The 22,715-nt window shown below is 42.2% G+C and overlaps 1 protein-coding gene across 1 annotated transcript in view; it reads left to right on the top strand.

Moving 5' to 3' along the window:
* EHD4 (EH domain containing 4) overlaps nucleotides 1–22,715 on the top strand; it is a 90,963-nt gene that overhangs the window by 51,528 nt on the left and 16,720 nt on the right. Inside the window, exon 4 of the mRNA XM_077464542.1 lies at nucleotides 4,825–5,237. Within this exon, the coding sequence (XP_077320668.1) occupies nucleotides 4,825–5,237 (413 nt within the window). The remainder of the gene's footprint in view (nucleotides 1–4,824; nucleotides 5,238–22,715) is intronic.

Raw genomic sequence — 22,715 nt, 5'->3', positions numbered from 1 at the left:
ACTATACACAATGGTGCAGCTTCTTTAGGGTGGATTGCAGGCGCTATTTCTAACGCTATAGCGCCTGAAAAACGCCCTGGTGTGAAAGGGGTGTAAGTGTTTTAATCCCGAAACGCACCCATATCTGATGATTGGGTATCATTGTAAAATGGGGCAGGGATAGATTACCCTACAATGGATAAGGTGACCACTGGTTGGCACGCTCCCCTTTTTTCTTTTTTTCTTTTTTTGAACGTCTAGCTTTGCGTTTTGTCTTGTTCGTTTTTTTTTTTTTTTTTTTTTTTACATTACATTACATGTGTCTTCTTGCTGCAATCGGGGTCCCATTACCAATGACTGGTACTGCCAGTGTAACAAGCATTATTGCGTTTGTGTGCAAAATCATGTGATTTTGCATGCATTCACTCACTGCTATATTGTGAATGCAGCCTAAATAAGACTTATCGTCCACTATTTCGGGAGGTGTGAGGCCTAGCAGCAAGGCAGGGCTCTCCCTAGTGGCTGGTAAAGTAGAAAATGACTGCGGAAAAGAAGCTGAGAATACAGGGCAGGGCCTGTTTGTGGTCTTGCAAACGACCAACATGGCCCCTTTTTGAGTTTAAATGCATTGGTTTCTATAAATAGGAAAAGTAAGTTTAAAACATTGTTGCACTTAGTTGAAGTTATTTAAATAATAGAACAGAATATTCTATGCATGGGTTTTTCCACTGTTCCCATTACTGTTAGTTGCCCCCTCCCACTATTAATAGGTTGTTTACGCTGTAACTGACCCATTTACTAAGACCATGTGAAGAGCAGTGTTGTGCCATGTACCCCAAGTCTTAAGAGGGCTCCTTTAGACTAGGGCTGAAACCACTAATCGGCATAATCTAAAAAATCGTGAACTTTATAGGCACCCAATAATTAAAATATTTATTTTTATTAAGCATCATAACTCTTAAAAATTAGGTTAAAATACATATCCGATCAGGCTGTTGGCAAAAAACAATAGACCAAGCCAATTCCATATTAACAATATTGGAGCAAATAATTGCTTGAAACGTGAGGGACTTCCAAGGAATGACTCAAGGTTGCCTGATGTAGCTCATTGTGTTTCACGAGTGATTATTTTCTCAGGAGCTGAAGCCAAATATTATGGAGTATCCACCTGCAGGGCTCAGAAAAGGCCTTCCAATTCATGGAAATGAATACTGTAGCTCTAGTATAGTGTCCTTGGCAGTGGCACTTCTGCTTTACTCAAGGAGATCTGAGAGATTACATGATATATTTTATTATGGGTAAAAGCCTACTGGGCAATACAATTCAATATTTTTTTTTTTTTTTTTTTTTAAAAGCCTTAATTACAAAAGTCACTAGGGCTTCAAACCCCTATATAGGCGTATCTTGAGTCACCACAATAGAGCAAAAGGTATAAAAGTATAAATATATGAATGAGATGCTGGTAATCTTCCAAAATGTGTGGCCAGTGGTAACATCAGTAGGATGTGGTATTGTAGTGGTGATGTACCCCAAATTAGTTCATAATTGATTTGTAAAAATAGTTGTTAATGAAGTTAATTGGTCAGTGATTAGTTGACTAGCATACAGAATTCATTATTTGTTTACAAATCGGGAAATGCAGTGCAGCACACATACAGCTCAGTGCATCGTTCATACATGTTACTAAGTGCCTGAGAACTTGTGAATGTGGTAGGAGTAATGCTTCATGGGACATGTAGTCCTGGGCAGGAGAAGGAATTGTTTTAAAGTTCTGTTTACCAACCTTTCAGACTATGTTGAAGGTTAAAACCTCAGCAGGGTGTTTTATTAGTGTCCTTTCTTATATTCTATCGTGATTTATCACTGATTTGGGGTGCAATTGCAATCACGGTGTTCTTGTTCATGTTTGTGAATATTCTACTTTATGGGACTTGATTGGGGGTTGTTTATTTTTAAGAATACTGAGTATTAATATTGAAATGATAAATATCACTTAAGTGTTAGATACTCTAGAGGTGGTTTACTGATAAATATTTACACTCTTAGCATGTACATGTCCAGCACTCAGGAGGGGGTATTTTGGATGGTTATATTTTAGTGTGTGTCTAGCACTTCTTTTAGCAGTACAGCCATTTTTTTTTTTTTTTTTCCTTTTTACTGGACTTATTTGATGTGGGAACACATTTAGGCAGTGCATGAGCATTGGTTTCTTAATGCATTGCACTTGGTTTCATGTGTCACGGTAACTTCTACCACTTTACCTTTTATACAATAGTCTGATTGGACCATACATTGCAATCTGTGGAGTGGCTGGCGTTTAACGTTGGCATCCGATCCTAGCCGGTAAAAAAGATGGATTGGGATCCATTCCACATCCGTCTAGCGCATGGATGCTCAACCTTTGGCCCTCCAGCTGTTACAAAGCTGCAAGTCCCATATTGCATTGCAAGGCAAAACCATTACAAGCTTGACTCCCAAAGGAATGATGGGAATTGTAGTTCCACACCAGCTGGAGGGCTGCAGGTTGAGCAACCATGATCTAGCCGCACAGGGGTCTCCAAACTTTGGCCCTCTAGTTGTTCAGGAACTACAATTCCCATCATGCTTAGTCATGTCTGTGAGTTTTTTTTACAATGCCTCATGGGACCTGTAGTTTTAAGATCCCTGGGGCTCTTGCAGCTCAGATGGCCGTCGGGTGTAAATGGACAGGCTGTCTGTTTTTTACATCCGACTGCCCATAGAGGACTGCTGGCTGTTTCTGTGTCTGTTCCACATAAGTGGAGTGGGCACAGCTAAGATATCCACCTGCTTAGCAGTGATCAGTGGGCAGATTGTCCGTTGAGCAGGCGGACTCCTGTTGGTCACTATCCCATGTGTTAGCTCTGGTATAGAGGTCTATATAAATGTACTACTAACTCTCTCCCTAAATCCCCAGAGCCCATATTATTACATCTCCCAAAGACTATTTCCAGGGACACTCTTGCTCTTTTTAATTCATTAGCAGAAAAGGCCAAGCCAAGCTTTTCCCAGTCCCTTTCTTGACCAACAACCCAGACTATCCAAAAGGTAATCTCTCAATTCCTCTCCCTGGAACTTCACATCAGAACTAGACTTGTGAAGGACCTTTGTCCAAGGAAAACTCCTTTACAAGATCTGAAATTTTTTATTTCCATGAATTTGGGATCTGAACTTTCACTCTGGACATGCTTTTCAGCTTAGCAACTATGTTAATCACAAACACAAATGCCCCTTACTTAGGCCCTTGAGCCCATTTAAGAAGCTATTCTACACAGGATCACTGACCAGACACAGGATACTGACCCTTTATTCTTTTTATCTCCTATTATGTCCACAACTCACCGCCCGCCTATACTTCAAATAACTTGCCATCTTAAAACCACCTCCATTAGGGACCGGTGGGCCATGATATATTGACATTAACTTAAAAATCCTTCATTGACACCTTTTTTTTTTAATACAAGAATTGGCCTATGCTGGAGGAAGTTTGGTGAGGTAGACTGTCCTTTTTTTATTTATTAAAGGTATTTATGTATTGCTTACAATTTACACAGTGTTTTATGTTTTGTACATATACTTCTAAAAACTATTGTCCCTTTAAAGTTGGACGTACATCCTCACATATACTCAGTGAAGTGAACTGCCTCAGATGATGCACAGAGATGAAACCAATCTCCATACGTAAATTTGACATGTATATCTGCTGTCTTCAGCTTTATATATCCTTTAAAAAGTGAACATCATGTTACAGATGTTCTCTTCCTGTTCAGCACTGAGTGTAAAGTCTGGACATACAGCCAAGACAGCTGATTGGAGGAAAGGCACACCCCCCCCCCCCCACTCCACATTGGCAAAGGAAGGAAGGAAGGAAGGAAGGAATGTGCAGAGCTCTGCTGTGAGAAGGCAAGCTGTGTGCTAATGTATTTTTTATAGCAACCTCCCACAACATGAACTTGTCAGAAGTTATCAGGCAGATAACAGAGCTATGGAGCAAGAGACAGATACAGGACTCGGAGCTTTGGAGAGGATAAGAGAACACTATAGATATGTGCCCAGCTCAAATTTCATGAATCTGGTTTACATCCACTTTAAGACGGTGCATAGCAATTAACAACAACCTTTTTGTAGCATGTTTTAATCAGGAATGGTTGAGACCATTACAGCCCCTTCACCAAAGCCATCTTAAACCAGCCAAAGACGACATATCCTGCGTCTGTTGTGGTCTTCAGCTTCCTGAATGTATACACTCAATGTGTCAATGAAGCACCCATGTGAAGAGAAACTTGCTTTACATCCTATGCTTTTGGTTTATTTGCCAGCTTGTGTCACATGGTGTACCTTCTATCTGGATCTTTCTCCCTTCTTTTTTTTTTTTTTTTTTTTTTTTATATAAAGTGAAAAAGTACTTAACTGTCTGCTTATTATGCACTTGAGCTCATAGGCACAGGTAAAGAATGATCCCAATTGTAGCATGATGGCCTGGGTATTTTCTATTTGAAATACAATTTCTTCCTAAATTGTTGTTTTAAATATACCTTGTATGTCATATATATCTATATTATTATTTTTTTTTTTTTTTTATGTAATAAATAGTTTTTTTATATATAATTTTTTTTGTCTGTTATCAGTGCCGAGATAGTCCATCACTTTTTTGAGTGTGGGATTAGAATTACGGCCAGCTTCAGCAACTGTTCCATCTTCCCACCTTCATTCCCCATTTCTGGTCTGAAAAGAAAAATGCTAGGATGTATTATTATTATTTATTATTATTATTATTATTATTATTATTATTATTATTATATTTTTTTTAATTTTTTTTTACCCTAGGTTATGACTTCTGCCAAGTCTTGCAGTGGTTTGCAGAACGGGTTGACCGAATTATTCTTCTCTTTGATGCCCATAAACTGGATATATCTGATGAGTTCTCAGAAGCAATTAAAGCCTTTCGGGGTCAAGATGACAAAATTCGTGTGGTGCTCAACAAGGCTGATCAAGTGGATACCCAGCAGCTGATGAGAGTCTATGGCGCCCTCATGTGGTCATTAGGAAAGGTCATTAATACCCCGGAAGTGGTCCGTGTTTACATTGGCTCATTCTGGGCAAAACCTCTGCAGAATACGGAGAACCGGAAACTCTTTGAAATGGAAGCCCAGGATCTCTTCCGGGATATCCAGAGCCTGCCAAAAAATGCTGCTCTCCGAAAACTTAATGACCTAATTAAGAGGGCTCGTCTTGCTAAGGTATGATTATAGTATGTTTAGTTTTGCAGAAATATAGATTTAAGATGTCTGTAGATCGGTAATGACTATATGCAAATGTCTAGTTTATTATTGTATGCACTTTGGATGGGCATTAAACCTTTTGCAGGACTTCTGGTAAGGAAGGAATCCTGCTTCAGATAGTGTTCTAATCTTATATATTGAAGTTGCAAGCTAGCCAGCTCTAACCAGCACAAACACATTTTGGATTTAAAGCCTGACATATGCCAAAATATATTTTGTTTTGGATTGAGCTGGTTAAGGTTTAAAACCTTGTTGGGCTTTACTGCCCGTTATCTGTTTCTTAGATGGAGAGACTTCTCCTTAAGTCCAGGATGGGCAGGAAGTGGTGGTAAAAACACTAAAATTCGGAATATTAAAACTTCTGACGCTGTTTATATGCCTTTCTGTCCCAGTAACTGCTTCTCCCATTACTTTTATGGGCACCTCAAGAACAAAATGTGAAGAAAAAACATTTTCCAGATGTTATTTTCAATGGTGCTTCCTTACTTTTGCACCTCATCCCATTTTTAAAGTTTTACTAAACTTGCAACCGTAAAATCAGTCTGTATATGCAGTGAAGCATGCTTGTTATACCTGGTGGCACCTAAGGAGTTAATCCTCTACATTGTGTAAAAAGGCTGCTTGATCCTGTCTTCTTTGACCCTCCCCTTCCACTGTCCCCAATCTATATGCTGATAGAACAGAGCCTTTGGAGTCACTCTGCACATGCCCAGTTTAATGTGTATTGCTAGAGAGGTTTTTATTTCTTCGGAGGGTGTATGTGATCAGTACAGGGCCATTTAGCACTGTCAAGACAGAGGGTCAGGGGTCCTGCAGCCTCAGAAGACAGAGGAGAATAAAAACCCCTCCTATAAGCTTTAACATACACTCATAGAAGTCACAAGACCGCTCTTACTGCTGATGAGAAAAGGTATTTAGCAGTTTATATTAAAATATAATTGCATTTCTCTGTACTGTGGGAGACCAGATATAGTCAATGCAGGGTCCTGGGTTTATTAACACTAAGTATTTTACAACACATACTGAGCCTCATGTATGAACTATGTGACTGACAAATGGTCTCTTGTTTTCCTTTCAACCAACCAATGAGCTTTTCCTATAGTGTTGCTAATGCCTGCTAGAATGAATTAGAGAGATCTGGATTGGTTAGGAGAAAAGCACAAACTGTCCTTTATAGATGAGGCCTTGTAGGCTAACGGGTCCTGCATATCGACAAAATCTTTTTTTATTTTTATTTTTTTATCTTTATTTCATAATTTTTTCCATACACAAAGTATAAAACATAATATACAAGGAAAGACATCCTACCCCCCCACCTATAGCCCTGCCACCTCGCTATATTTCTTTGTTAATTTAAACGCTTTCCATTGCTCCCATTTCTTTCTGAATTTATTTTTTCCACTCTCCTCATCTTCTTCCCATCCCTCCATTCTATACATAACCTCTACTCTTTCTATCCATTCCCTCAGTTTTGGGGCTTCTACCTGCCTCCAATTTTTTGGAATCAGGCTCTTTGCCGCATTTATTAGGTGTCCTATGAGGGCCTCTTTATACTTTTGGGTTGAGGTATCCGTACCGTGGAAGAGGCATGTCCAAGGGTTTTCTGGTATCTGAGCTCCTGTTATTGTTTTTATCAAATCTAATATTTCTCTCCAGAACTTTATAACTTTTGGGCATTCCCACCATATGTGCGCCGCACTCCCTTGTTGTCCACACCCCCTCCAACAGTTCCCGGATTGATCTTCTTGATATCTCCTCGTCCTGTCTGGTGTCCTATACCACCTAGCAAGGCTTTTAAAATTCATTTCTATTGTGCTAATATTTTTAGATGTCCCGTGTATTAAGTGCAGGATTTTTTCTATATTCTGTTTCTCCCCTCGTGGTCCTATTTCTTCTTCCCACTCTTTTATATATGTAGGCACCTCCAGCTCATCTATCCCCCCAGCGTCTTATATATCTGTGAAATGTTTACCCTTGTTACTTTCCCTTCGCACATCCGGTCTAGGGCGTTAAGATCTTCTCCGCTTCTCAACGGTTGCGGCAACGCTGAGACGAAATGTCTGAGCTGGAGGTACCGCCATCCATCTATATCCATATATTCCTTCTCTCTTTGTAATATTTCTAAAGTAGTTATTTTACCCTCTTTTATTATGTGTCTCAATTGAGTATCTTCTCTTTTAATCCAGTGCCCTCCCATAGTGCTCTTCCCCCGGTGGGAATAAATTATTTTCTTTTAACCCCATTAATGGGGAATTGTATTTCCATTTATTATGTTTGTGTATTCCATCCCATATTCGAAAAACATTTTTTGAGAGTGTAAGTGTTGTTGGTCCTAGTGATCTGTGCTTTGGGAAGGGAAATTTGGATACCTCCAATCGTGTCTCTGCTGAGCTGTGCTCTATTGCCACCTACCTCTTTTCATTATCTAGTTTTATTCACTCCACCACCCGTGTTAATACTATGGATTCATAATATTTCTTAAAACCGGTACCTTTAGACCTCCCCTCTCTTTTTCCAGTTGTAGTACCTTTAGAGCTATTCTAGGTTTCTTATTTTTCCAAATGAGCTTAATTATTAAGGATTTGATAATATTGAAATAGACTGGAGGGATATATATTGGTAGCATCTGTAGCTTGTATAGTATTTTTGGTTGTATGATCATCTTGAGGGCATTTATCCGGCCAAACCAGGACAATGGTTTCATCAGTATTTTTTTCGTATCTTCTCTTATTTCATCCAATAGGGGGATATAGTTTATCTCGTAGATTTTCCTTAGTGAAGCTACCAATTTTATACTGAGGTATTTAATTTCCTCCTTCCACTGAAAGGGGAATTTACTCTTAATATTCTGTTCTTCCCCACTGCTCCTGTTGACATTTAGCACTTCCGTTTTCTTTGTTTCATTTTAAAATTTGATGGTTCTCCATACTGTTCGATCGTCTTTACCAAATTTGGCATAGAGATTCTGGGTTTTGTCACATAAAATAGGACATCGTCCGCAAATGTGGCTACCTTATGTGTCTCTTCCCCGACCTCAATTCCTCCTATATCGGGGTTTTCCCCTCACTGTCTCCAACAATGGTTCTAACGTCAACACGAACAGTAGGGTTGAGAGTGGGCATCCCTGTCTAGTCCCGTTATACATCCTGAAAGGGTCAGACAGGTTACCGTTTACCCTTACCACTGCCATTGGGCACTCATAAAGTGTCTTTACCTAACTCAGGATTCGGGTAACGAATCCCATTTCCCTCAGTGTGCCTATCATGAATCCCCAGTCTACTCGGTCTACTCAATCGAAAGCTTTTTCTGCATCTATCGATAAGAGCAGACTGGGGATTCTGTTCTCTTGCATTTTCTGGAGGAGCAATAGTATCCTCACACCATTGTCTCTTCCCTCTCGGCCCCCCACAAACCCCACTTGGTCTGGGTGGACCAAGTTCGGGATTAATTTTTTCATTCTTGTAGCCAATATTTTTGCAAACAATTTTACGTCAGTATTTAACAATGAGATTGGTCTATAATTTGAGCATATCAAACCCTCACTTCCTTCTTTCAGTATTGTAGTGATAATTGCTAAAGAGGCTTCCTTACTCAGACCATAGTTTATACCTAGACCGTTAAAGTATGCGCATAACCTTGGTGACAATATTTCCCCAAATTTCTTAAGATATTCTATTGTTTAACCATCCGGGCCCGGGCTTTTCCCTCCTGTAGTTTCTTTCATTGCTTGTTTTACTTCAAATACAGTTATGGGGGACTCCAATTCCTGTGCTATGTCCTCTGGTAATCTAGGGACCTTGGCATTTATTATATATTCTTTAATTTTCTCCTTTCTAATATTCTCTTGTTTTTCTGTCTCCTTTTTCTTTACCCCATACAGTTGCTCATAGTATTCTCTGAATACCTCCGCTATATCTTTAGTCTTGTACTTGGTATCGCTGTTTTTATCTAATATTTTCTCAATAAAGTTTTTTTGTTTTTTCTTTTTCCTCAATATCCTCGCTAGACTCTTACCGTTATTTCCCCACATATAGCGCTCTTTCGCTATTTTATAATGTTCTCTCCTTGCTTCTTGCTCCATTATTTCCTCTAACTTTTTTTGATAGCTGATTTTTTTAATAGCTAGATGTCGTCGTAACACCTGTGTCTGTCCTTGTCCCCTCTGTTTCTCTATTTTATGTTTTAATTCCAATCTTCTAATTTCTTCTCTTAGTTCCTTTACCTTATTATTCCTTTCTTTCTTTCTTTTTGCCCCAAGGGAGATATACATTCCTCTTGTGTAAGCCTTATGGGCCTCCCATAATATATTCTCCGCCGTCTCTTCCTTCTCATTTGAGGCAAAAAAAAATTCATCTCTGGGATATTAATTCTCATAATTATGGGTGCATGATCTGACAGGGTCCTAATTCCGATGTCCGTATCCACCACTTCCTCCAATAACTGATGTTCCACCAACCAATAATCTATCCTGGTGTACGTCCCATACACAGGGGAGTAGAACGAGTCGTCTCGTTTCTTTGGGTATTGCATCCTCCACGCATCTATCAGCTGTAACTCAGCCATCCGTTGTTTAATTGCGTTCCTTTGTCCGCTCCCCGTCTCCTGTGCATGGGACGAACTATCCAGTCTCGGATTCATCTGAAAATTTAGGTCTCCTGCCACAATCACCCTCCCCTCCTTTAATTCCCAGAGTTTTCCCAGTATCTTTCTCAGATAGACTATTGGGTTCTTATTTGGGCTGTATATATTTGCCAGGGTGTATTTTATTCCCCAAAGTTTCCCTTTTAAAAACAGGAACCTCCCTTCCGGGTCCCCCATCCTGCCCTCTAAATTGTATATCCCGGCGTATGTGGGGGGGGGCGTGACCGGATGTCAGGGTGAGAGGTCGCGGTGGGCTCAGACCTACCGCTCGCTCCAGAGACTAATGCTGCCAAGGTAGTGTGGAGGAGGAGGAGGGAAGGAGAAGCCGAGCGTTGTGGAGCCGAAAACGAGGGGACGCTGTGAAGCCGTGACACCACGAAAGCGTGATCAACGGTACACTCGGTTGTTCGAACGGCGCGACAGTGGAGATATGTGGAGGTCGCCATAGGAAGCTCTCCCATAGAGGAACATCGATCCCCACGTAAGAAACCCTGTGAGAGAGGGATGCAAAGCGAAGGGAGGGATTGAGCGATACCTCCCCCCCGGTGGAAGAGACGTAAGACCCGAAGGTATGACTAGGAAAAGGGGGGTGGAGGAGGCGACCACACATAATGGATCACAAATATTACGTAGTTCCAAAGATAAGGCTGGCCACTCGACCGGGCGGACAGGCGTTGCTGCTGCTGCCGCCGCTTCTAAACTGGAGCAATATGCCCATACGCCTAATCAGACCCCAAACCAAACACCTAGAAAGAACGTGCAAGTCGGAGAGGGGCGGCCGCAGAGTACTGCAGCCGTGCAAACGGTCGGAAGGAAAAGCCAGGGTTTGACGACCGAAATAGAGCCGACTAGTTTAAACAAAGTAATATGTGTGGCAGTCCGGTCGGACACTACGGGTGTAATGGGTGGAATATCGGAAGCACAAGCGTCCGTGAGTAATCTCTCCTTGGAGAGGGGGACTGGATGGGACACTGAGATAAGTACAGAAGGAGAAATTTGGGCAAAAGGTAAAGAACCATCACTAAAAGAAATTCTTTCTGCGGTGAATACATGTAAATTATCATTGGACGATGTATCAGACCAATTAAAGCAGATAAGAGAAGATGGGATAAATCTTAAAAATGAAGTACAGAAAACTGCGGCCCGTATATCAGATATGGAGGAGAGAGTCAGCCAGGTGGAGGATGAAGTACTCCCGTTGAAACAGGAGATGCAAATGATGAAGGGCCAGTTAAATTTGTGTATGGCTAAAATGGATAATATGGAAAATACTATACGCAGGAAAAATATCAGAGTTTTAGGTGTCCCGGAGAAAAGTGAAGGCAATAATCTTGCTGAATTCATGGAAATATGGATAAAGGATAAAGTAGGGAGTGAGAAGCTATCAAGATTTTTTGCAATTGAAAGGGCGTATAGAATTCCGTTTAGGATGGTGGAAGGAAGAAGTCATCCTAGACCCATAATCATCCAATTGCTGTCCTATAGAGATAAAGTTGCTATCCTTCAAAGAGCAAGAGAACTGCGTAACCTTGAATATAATGGGATAAAGATTTCATTGTATCCGGATTTTTCCCCAGAGCTGCAAGGACAGAGAGCTAAGTTCATAGAGTGCAAAAAGAAATTGCAGAGTCTTAAAGTGAACTATGCATTGCTTTATCCGGCAAAGTTGAGGGTATCAGCATTTGGGGAAAACATATTTTTTAATAGTCCAGAAGAAGTTAAGTCGTGGTTGGAGGAAAATAAATGTCTGCTGCAACAGAGGGAAACGCTGTAGTATGAAAACAGAAAGAAAATGGACAATTTTTTCTTTTTTTTCTGGACTAAGAGGGAACGTCCCCATATTGCCCTGTTTGTCCCCCTCCCTCTCTCCTTCCCCCCTTCCCCCTTTTTTTTTTTTTTTTGTTGTTTTGGCAGTAATTTGGACTATTGTCTGTTATAGAAATAAGAGTTATGGGAGTGGGTGGATAGGGTGAGCAGGTGGGGAGGATATATCACCCTGGGAGGTAAAAACGGTCATGTTGGAAGCCCCTTAGAAGGGCCCCAAGTGGGGCATGGGAGGGTTGGGGAGGGGAAAGAAAAAAGGGATGGGGAGTATGAATGGATGAATGATAGTGAGAGAAAGGAGGTTGTAAGGATACGAAAGGATATAGGTAGGCATGGTAAAGGATTATTAATTGCACAAGAAAAAAAATATATCTATTTAAGTATAGAGTTGATGGGTGAAATTGTATTGAATATGATGGTCAGGTAAAAGGGCACAAGAAAATGAAATTAAGAGAGGCACAAGGAAATAATATTGCTCAATTTATATAAAATGTGTGTAAAATGTGTATAAGAAATATGGTAAATATAAGATACAAAATATGTGTGGGATTAAAATCTTGGAGCATTGGGAAAAAAGAAATAAGCGAGGGGGGGAGCACGTGTGAAAACACAGAGAAAGCACGTAGAATGGAGAATAAAAGTATGATATTGTGATTTAGGTCTTAAATATGGGAGTAAGTAGTAAGGTAGGGAATTTCACTAAAGAGGTTAAAATTTGTTCTTGGAATATACGGGGGGTGAAGGAACAGTTGAAGAGACGTGCGTTATTTTCCATGGGGAATATGGGTAATTATGGGATGCTCTGTTTACAGGAGACCCACCTGGACCGTGATACAATCAGTGTGCTAAGACACAGAAAATATAGGATTCAATATCACTCTACATACACTTCCTACTCAAGGGGAGTGAGTGTCTTAATAGACCCTGGGTCGGGTCTAACTTGCAGGCAGAGCATCGTAGATGTTAAAGGGAGATATGTGTTCCTTTTTTGTGGTATAGAAGATAGAGTATGTGTGATTGCAACTGTGTATATCCCACCACCATTTAATGCAGAAATATTACATGAACTGCTGAAGTTTATAAAGGATAAGCCCGGAATCCCAGTCATAATAGCAGGGGACTTCAATATGATAATGGATCAAAAAATAGATAGGTTCCCACAGAAGGGCGGTAGTAGGGAGGGACCTAATGGGTTGTTATTTCAATTTTGCGAAGAAACGGGTTTTGTGGATATATGGAGAAAGTGGAACCCCTTAAAAAAACAGTATTCTTGTCACTCTAAGACGTACTCCACCTTGTCCAGGATCGATATGGTGCTGTGTAATGAAGAGGCGCTGGGGATGGTGGAGAAAGTGGAGTACGAGCCAAGGGGAATTTCGGACCATTCACCGGTAATGTTTTTAATGACAATAGGGAGAGGATGTAGTAGAAGGGAATGGAAGATAAATCCATTTTGGTTAGAACTAATGGATAACATGGAAGAGGTAAAAGAAAACTTAAAAGAATTTTTGAGCATAAATGTGGGATCTACGTCCCTGGGAATAATGTGGGATACCTTGAAAGCCTTCTTAAGGGGGGAACTAATAAAAAAGATATCGCAGATTAAGAAGAATGGGGCAGCAAAGGAAACAGAAGTAAAAAAGGATAAGGAGGTCAGAAGAGAGGTATATAAGGGCCCCCTCAGAAAAAAGTTCCAAGGAATGGGAGAAAAATCAGGTAGAATATAAAAGACTTATATGGGAGAAAGAAGAGAGGAAAAGGCAGTTTCAGAGGCAGTCCTTCTTTTGTGAAGGGGAACAAGTGGGGAGGGTATTGTCAATGATTGCTAAATCAAATAGCTCGTCCCCAATAATACCGGCAATATTGGACAGGGAGGGAGGTATGAGGAAGTCAACACCTGAAATAGTGGAAGAGTTTAGAAAATATTATGAGGAACTATATAAAGTCTCAAACTCAGAAGTAGAGGGGGAGATGCAGGAATTTTTTGGGAAAATAACATTACCCAGGCTGTCGGAGGAAGATAGGGAGGGCCTGGAAGCACCATTGACCCTGGAGGAGCTGCAAAAAGTAACAGCAGAAATGACAAATCAGAAAGCACCAGGTCTGGATGGACTGCCGATAGAGATTTATAAAAAATTTGGGGAGATACTTCTACCGGCTCTCCTACAGGTGTTCAATGGCGCTTTTGAAGCGGGACAGCTGCCGCAATCAATGATGGAGGCCACAGTGGTGGTCCTAGCAAAAGAAGGGAAAAACCAATTGGAGACCGCATCATATAGACCTATATCGTTATTGTGTTCAGATGTTAAAATTTTGGCAAAAGTACTTGCAACAAGGGTAAAAAACATAATACCAAAACTAATACACCAGGACCAAACTGGGTTTATCCCAGGGCGGTCCACAAATATGAATGTGAGACGCACTTATTTAAACATTCAGATTCCTTCAGAAAATAAAGGGAATAGAGCAGTTATGTCCTTAGATGCAAAAAAAGCCTTCGATAGTGTGGAGTGGCATTATTTGAGGAGGGTGTTGGCGGAATTTCAATTTGGCCCGAGATTTATGCAATGGATAAGAGTACTGTATACAGGCCCTAGGGCGAAAGTGAGAATAAATGGGGAATGTTCAGAGGGGTTCCATTTGGAGAGGGGGACAAGACAGGGGTGCCCTTTGTCGCCCCTGCTTTTCGCCCTCTCGATGGAGCCTCTGGCTATAGCCTTGAGAGAGGCGAAGGATATTCGGGGGTTTAAAAGAGGGAACGAGGAGGAAAAGGTTGCCTTGTATGCAGACGATGTATTGCTGTTATTAGGGGACACGGGGCCCTCATTAGTGGCGGCAATGACCCTGATAAAAGAATTTGGGTATTTCTCCGGACTTGAAATTAACTGGGAAAAATCTGCCCTCCTACCAGTGGATCCCCTCGATACCCCACTGCCAGTACAGGTATCCCAAATAGAAACAGTTAAACAAATGAAGTACTTGGGAGTGAATATGACGGCAGACCCAAGGCAGTATATAGCAGGGAACTTAGTCCCACTTATGTCAAAATTAAAACGTAAAATTAGAATATGGAAGAACCTCCCCTTGTCAGTAGCTGGTAGGTGCAACTTAATTAAGATGGTGTGGATGCCTCAAATATTATATGTTATACAAAACTCACCGGTTTGGATTCCAAAATATTGGTTTAAAAAAATGGAAAGTTTGTTTAGAGAGGTGATATGGAAGAACAGTGTGGCAAGAATTAGCTTACAAGTACTACAGAGACCAAGGGAAATGGGTGGGATGGCACTACCTAATATGAGATACTACTTTCTGGCTGCCCAATTACAGTATATGAGGGGAGGTAACCTGGTGGCAGTGACAGGAAGGGGGTTTGGACCCCTGGGGAGGGATACTCCACATAATACGGTCGCGGAAGCCGTGGAAGCCGACTCATTTAGGACCAGCTGCCCCACAGTCCAACTGATGGTAAAGTGTTGGGAGGAGGTAAAAGTAATATTGGGGTATAGAGGATACACAGAATTCTCACCAATATGGGAAAATAAAAATCTAGGGGAAATTAAGAAAATGGGGAGATTAGTAGAATGGGATCGGAGCGGCATACATTTTAGTACAACTATATAAGGACGGGAGACTGAAAACATTTCAGGAACTAAGGGATGAATATGGGTTACCGGCTTATTACCTCCTTAATTATATACAAATTAAACATGCGCTAGAGGCACAATTTAGAAACAGGAAGTTGGAATGGAGTAAAATGCCTGCACTCAGGAGAATCATAAGTCATAATATATCGAAAGGAGGTATCTCAGAGATCTATAGGTACCTAAAGGGAACAGAACAAGAAGGGGTAATAGAGGAGGAAAAAAAAGCAAAATGGGAAAGGGAGGTGGGCCCAATATCGGTAGAACAGTGGGAAAAGGCTCTGGCATTGGGGGCGAAAGTTTCCTTATCTCCATCAAATAGTATATCTCAAATGTATTTAATCCATAGGGTATATTACACTCCTCTTAAATTGTATAGATTTGGGTGTAGACAGGATGCAGAATGCCAAAGATGTGGGGACCGAAGAGGAGATTTAATACATATGATTTGGCGATGCCCAAGATTATATAGATATTGGGTAGGAATAATAGGGGAAATTAATAAAGTGTTTGGGTTATCACTGGAAGTAGAAGCTAAAATATGTATAATGGGATTGATAGAAGAAGAGGAGGTACGAAGGGATATCCATACAGCAGTCATTAGATGCCTTTTTCAGGGGAGGAAATTAATTGCGTGTAAATGGCAGAGGAGGGAAGCGCCTACAGTAAAGGAATGGATGGAAAGGGTGAAAGATAACATTAAAAAGGAGGAATACATATATAGGAAAAGAGGTAATTATGGGAAGTTTGTTAAAATATGGGGAAAGTGGGGTGTGTAATGAGAAAGGGTGAGTAAGTTACAAGAGTGATGGATGAAGGAGGGTATGAATGAGAGGCGGGGAGGGGGATGGGAGAAGGGAATGAGTAATTTGTTTAAGTTCGATGTTGTTTAAAATTTTCTTTTGTATAAATTGTGAATGGAATATTATTAGCGGAGGGAATGGGAGGGGGAGAGGGTTGGTAGGGGGAGGGAGGATGGGATGGGGGGATAAGGGTAATTTGTTTGTAAGGGGAATTATTGTATGTGATTACTTTGTGGCAATATTTGTAAATTTGAATATAAAGCAAATAAAATAAAAAAAGTTTAAACTTTAAAAAAAAAATTGTATATCCCGGCCTAGTCCCACCGCTACCCCCTTTGTTCTACTTGAGACTGAGTCTCCATAGAACCAAATTGGGTATCTTGGGGAATATAGTCTTATCTTACTTTCATGAGTTAAGTGCGTTTCCTGCAAAAACACAACCTCTGCATTAAGTTGCTCCAATTCTCTTAATATCCTATACCGTTTGTTTGCTACATTCAGACCTCTCAAGTTATATGACATACAGTTAACCATTATCATACTGAAACCCGAAGAATGCCCTTTTTTACCAGAGGTTTGGGCTATAGGTTATTCCCCTCCCCCCCCCCCCCCCCCCGTCCACCTCCAGCCTGGATATATCCCCATCCTAATGTCTGCACCTCCTCCCTGAGGTGGAGACCCCAACCCGGCGCCCCGCATCTACCCCCCCCCCCCCGATCCAAGGATCCCGGGGGAGAGGGAGAAGCGGGCATTCCCAGAGAGAACCCTCCCCTCATCCCCCCCACCCCCCCCCCCCCCCCCCCCGCAAAGAAACACCTCCGCCGCTTTCAATATGCTTCTATGGATTTAAAACGGTCTTTTTTTTTCTTTTTTTTTTTTTTTTTTAAACATCTTCCCTTCCCCCCCCCCCTCTCCCGACAGCTCCTCCCCTATTAGCCCTTCATATACTTTTGGTATTGGAATCTGTAGGTTTTTACAAAAATCCTGAACATCCTCCAAAAATCTCAACCTTACTCTTTTCCCCTCCTTGTGTACTATTAGTGCTGCGGGAAACCCCCAACTATATCTAATATTTAGTTCTCTTAATTGGTCCAACAAAGGTTTGAGCTTCCTTCTTCTTATTAAGGTTTCTGCCGATAGATCCGCGAACACTTGTAAAGTCTTTTGTTCATACTGCAGAGGGGGTCCCTTCCTTAGATTGTTCCAGCATATCGACAAAATCTTAATCCTGAGGACTGCTTGAAGCTAATCTGTGTCCTTGGCAGCAGTGTACATTGTGCATGTTTTTATTCTAGTGTTCTATTGACCCAAATGTATTCTATAATAGCTTCACAAAAATGCATTGTTCATTCCAGAAACCTCTGCATTGCCAAAAATAACACAGCTAGGGGTCAAACATGTAATTGGCTATACCGTTTATTTTGACTAGTAACAATAGCGACTGGTATGATTAGTATGAAATCTGGAAATCTGCTATACATCACTAGTTCCTGTCCTTAAAGGAGGTCAGGACAGTACCATTGGACATCATTTATAAAATAAATTCCATGAATCCTCTTATTGTGAGATTGCTAGGCAGGGTACCAGTTCATACATAACATTGATCGTTGTTGTTTCCTGTTTTAAACTCTTGTCTGACCTTGAAAACCTGAATAACCTGTTTGGATTGTATATCATTTTAAGAGTCTTTCCAGAAGGAAACGCCTTGTATTTTCCACCCTGAAGTAGTCAGTGCTGTATCCTGTGTTCTCATAATTACATCTGCATTAGTGCACAGGATTACTTTCCGTTTAGCAGGGTCCATTCATTCTTTAAAGTGAACTTGTGCTTTTGTATGTACTAGGTAAAAAAAAAAGGGTTCTTTTTAATGATTAAATCCAGCACAAATTGGGGACTAAAATGGACAGAAAACGTGTGTTGTGTGTTTTTTTTTTTTTTTTTTTTTTTTTGTCTTCTGCCAAAATTGTTCACGGAGATTGTATTATATTGCACTTCTTAGTTGCCTGTCACATTGTAACAAGCGTGGTTGCCATTTGTCTTGTCATGCACTGCATTCAGAAGACTTTAATGGGACCGGAAGAGCATCGCACCAGAGAACATGCAGCTTTCCATAGGAGAGTCAACATAGCAAGGTAGTTGGAATGAGCCCTGTAGAAAACATTCGATTCTAAGGCTGTGTTCTCGCTTAAATCGGACACAGAGACACACCGGAGCCTCGCTGTGAGCCGTTCCAGGGACAATTCGGCCCTAATTTTTGCCTGAGTTCGGACCTGAAACAGAGCCAAAGACACACAGGACCCCTGTGCAATGCGCTCCGCAGCCACGGAGATGTGTGAACCGGCTGCATTGAGAGCCGGACGCACTCTTATCGTGCGAATTGGATGCAGAGAAACCCTCATCCAATTTGCGCTAGTATGAGCCCAGCCTAAAATGGTTCTAAAGGCAGAAGGCTTTTTACCTTAATGCATTCTATGCGTTAATCGTTAAATATAACTTGCATATAAGGCGGCTCTGCTGCTCGGGATCCTGTGCCTAGTATGTAATCCTGCACTTCCAGGTCTGGGGCACACATGCGAACTGCTCCCACTGTGATTCTAGACAGCAGGAGCTGATCTGCGTGTACCACGGACTTTGTCCGACGTTCGTTAGGCAAAGTGCCAGAACGGCGAGCTGCCTATGCAATCAAGGCAGATCGCCGTTCTGTCAGTAGGGAAGGCATTGACCCTGTGTTCCTGCAAAACGGGATCAGTGCCTTCCCCTAGTAAAAAAAACACCTCCCACACAGTAAAGCACTCGCTAGGCACACAGTTAAACCAATGATCACCCCTAATGTTAACCCCCTCCCAGCCAGTGTTATTGGTACAGTGCATATTTTTAGCACTGATCACTGTATTAGTCACTGGCCTCCAGAAAGTGTCAGTGTCCGATTTTTTTTTTTATTTATTTTTTTTCAGCTGCAGTATCTGTCCCGCTGAAAGTCATAGATCGCAGCCATTACTAATAACACATTTGCGCAAACCAATCAATTTACACATATTGGAATTTTTTCTTTACCAAAAAATCATAGCAGAATACCCATTGGCCTAAGGCTCGGTTCACACCAGACGCGGCACGACTTGCCGCTCCGCGACCTGCCGCGACCTCAGCGGCGACTTGCAAAATGACTTCTGTATAGAAGTCAATGCAAGTCGCCCGAGGTCGCCGCAAAAGTAGTACAGGAACCTTTTTTCTAAGTTGGAGCGACTCGAGTCGCTCCTACTAGAACGGTTCCGTAGTACAGAACGGGGGCGACTTGTCAGGTCGCGGCGCGGCAAGTCGTGCCGCGTCTGGTGTGAACCGAGCCTTAATCGATGAAGAAATTTTTTACTTTTAAAGAATTTTTTTAATTTTTTTTTTTTTTTTTCAAAATTGTCACACAAAATAAAAAAACGCAGAGGTGATCAAATACCACCAAAAGAGCTCTATTTAGGAGAAAAAAAATAGACCTATATTTATTTAGGTACAGCGTGTCTGCGCAATTGTCGGTTAAAGTAATGCAGTATAAAAGAAACCAGATACACACTTCACAAAACCGCCCACTTAGTGTATCATCACAGCGCTAAACACACCCTACCTTAAGCTGCTACTTAAAAATATATGAATGTAAACAAGGTGAAAAAAATCAAAAAATAAATTAACAAATATATATCACCTTGAGCGCTACAAGGTGATATATATTTGTTAATTTATTTTTAGATTTTTTTCACCTTGTTTACATAAAGTAATGCAGTGCCATATCGCAAAAAATGGCCTGTTCATGAAGGGAGGTAAAACTTCCAGCAGTCAAGTGGTTAAGGTAGAAAACCATTAACTCCTGGTGCTAACAATTGCAGCCACTGAAGAGGGAGCGGGGTACGAGACCGAGCCCCACTGTATATGTAAGTAGTCACACAGAGTTGGCTCGGAAGTGAGCCTGCATGAGTGTCCCCACAGTCTGCAAGATATTTGTGAAATCGCCATACAGTGATTTTTCTTCTGCGCATGCGCCGGATTTAGGGCACGCTGTGCCATTTCTAGCTCGCGTCATGCCGTGACTGGTGGCTCCCGTGACTCCGGACAGTCAGAGCCAGAGATCGCAGCCCGGAAGGAAGAGGGGTTCTCATGCAGGTAAATGTCACATAATGGGCTACTATGTGATGCGTAGTAGCCCATTATGCTTTACCTTTGCTGGGAAACAAAGAAGAAGTAAAACCCATCAGTTTACTTCCTCTTTAAAATGCTGCAAAATGTGGCTGCTGTGATTTAGCCCTGACAATGCATGTTAAGGAGACCGATTAAGCAGACAAGTGTCTATGATTAGGACTGTGGCCTCTTTGTTTCCATAGTGCTGGAGAAACAATATTTATGGCATGCAGTCACATCTGTGTTCCTATCAGGAATACCTTTCATGCCGTCACTTGTCATTTCGATCGGCGCACATTCTAATCCTCAACGATGAACTTTTAGCATCAGTGTTGTTTCAACAGAATGTGAAAAATTTCTCTTCATATCTCTTCCAGTCATGAGACATTTGAATGTGGCTTTTCTGCTGGCAAAGGAAACCTGTGCTGCAAGAGATATAGTGGCTAACCTCCTTCAGAAAACAATAGCTGTCTGGCCATCCTGCTAATTCAATGACTTCATTGCTTTCTGAGTCTTGGTGCCTGAACAAGCTTGCAGACAAGGTGTTTTATCTTAAAGGGCTGCCTACTTGAAAGTATTAAAATTGTTGTAAGGCCTAAACCTTTTTTTTTTTCCCTTCATGCATTCCTTACATTAAGGTAAAAAATGTTTAGGTGTCAGCATCCTCCCTCACCCCACCCCCCTTTTTACTTACCTGTGCCCTTATTTGATCCAGTGATGTGCACCTCTGTAGCTCTTCTCTCCCCTCACTTCTGGGTCTTGCTGGCTTTGCTGGGGGCATCGGGAGATATTGGCTCCCAGTACTGTGATCTGGGAGCAGGGGGCGGGGTAGCATCTCACTGGCTGTGTCAATGGATGCAGCAGTGGGGCTCGGGTGTCGGCACACACAAGTGCCCCCATGGCAAGGGGCTTCCTGTGGGGGCACTGGACAGAGAGGGGCCAGGAGCACCAGCAGGGGACCTGAGAGGAGGAGGTAAGTATAGACATGTTTGAACAACAAAAAAAATTACCCTTTTGCAAATTGCTTTAACTAGTTGCTGACCGCCGGCCGCCAAATGACGGCCAGGCGGCACGCCTATTGTGTCGGGAGGGCGACATCACAGATGGTTACACCCCCACTGTGCATGGCGTGTGCGATCGCGAGCACGCTGCGAGTGCACGTCGGCGGCGTGTTCCCGGGAACACTGCTGGTCACCGATGGTGATAAACGGCCACTGTCAGTCCATCCGAGTACCCGTCAGTCCATCCGAGTACCCGTCAGCCCACTCGAGTACCCGTCAGCCCACCCGAGCCCCCGCCGCAGCCCACCCGAGCCCCCGTCGCAGCCCATGCCTCATAGAATATACGTTGGGGTGTTTGCTTTCCAAAATGGGGTCATTTTGTTGGTAATTCCATTGTCCTGGTGCTCCAGGACCTTCAAAAGTGTGATGGGTAGGAATGAAATGAGATGTGTCATTTTTGCTCGTAGAACGTCTGAAGGTACTACTTCAATGTTGGTGCTCTGTATGTGGCCGGGCTGTGTAAAAGTCCTACGCATGTGGTATCGCCGTACTCGGGAAGAGTAGCAGAATGTATTTTGGGGTGTAATTTGTTGTATGGCTATGCTGTGTGCGAGTAAAATAACCTGATAATATGACAATTTTGTAAAAAATAATAATAAAAAAAATCTTCATTTTGCAAAGAATTGTGGGAAAAAATGACAACTTAAACTCGCCATGCTACTTACTTAATACCTTGGAATGTCTACTTTCTAAAAAGGGGTCATTTGGGGGGTATTTGTGCTTTCCTGACTTGTTAGTGTCTGAGGAGGTGGTCAGAGACTGCATGCGTGGTTCAGGAGGTGGTCAGAGACTGCATGCGTGGTTCAGGAGGTGGTCAGAGACTGCATGCGTGGTTCAGGAGGTGGTCAGAGACTGCATGCGTGGTTCAGGAGGTGGTCAGAGACTGCATGCGTGGTTCAGGAGGTGGTCAGAGACTGCATGCGTGGTTCAGGAGGTGGTCAGAGACTGCATGCGTGGTTCAGGAGGTGGTCAGAGACTGCATGCGTGGTTCAGGAGGTGGTCAGAGACTGCATGCGTGGTTCAGGAGGTGGTCAGAGACTGCATGCGTGGTTCAGGAGGTGGTCAGAGACTGCATGCGTGGTTCAGGAGGTGGTCAGAGACTGCATGCGTGGTACAGGAGATAAGTGTGCTGTCCCCTGTGCAGCCAATCTGGACGGGTAATCTGTCTATCACAGTTCCCCGGACAAGGGGGGAGGGGCTGTATGCGACGGCGCGATACGGGGGAACACACAGCTATTGAAATTAAAGCTGTGATGTTCCCGGCGCTCTATTGACCAGACGGCGGAGGCGGCTCTCCTGCGT

This window comes from Lithobates pipiens, unplaced genomic scaffold (genome assembly GCF_037356315.1).
Source record: "Lithobates pipiens isolate NorthernLeopardFrog02 unplaced genomic scaffold, aLitPip1_a1.2 Scaffold_30, whole genome shotgun sequence".
Classification (NCBI taxonomy): domain Eukaryota; kingdom Metazoa; phylum Chordata; class Amphibia; order Anura; family Ranidae; genus Lithobates; species Lithobates pipiens.
The sequence above is the reverse complement of the archived record's forward strand: the minus strand, read 5'-3'. Positions and strand labels throughout refer to the sequence as shown.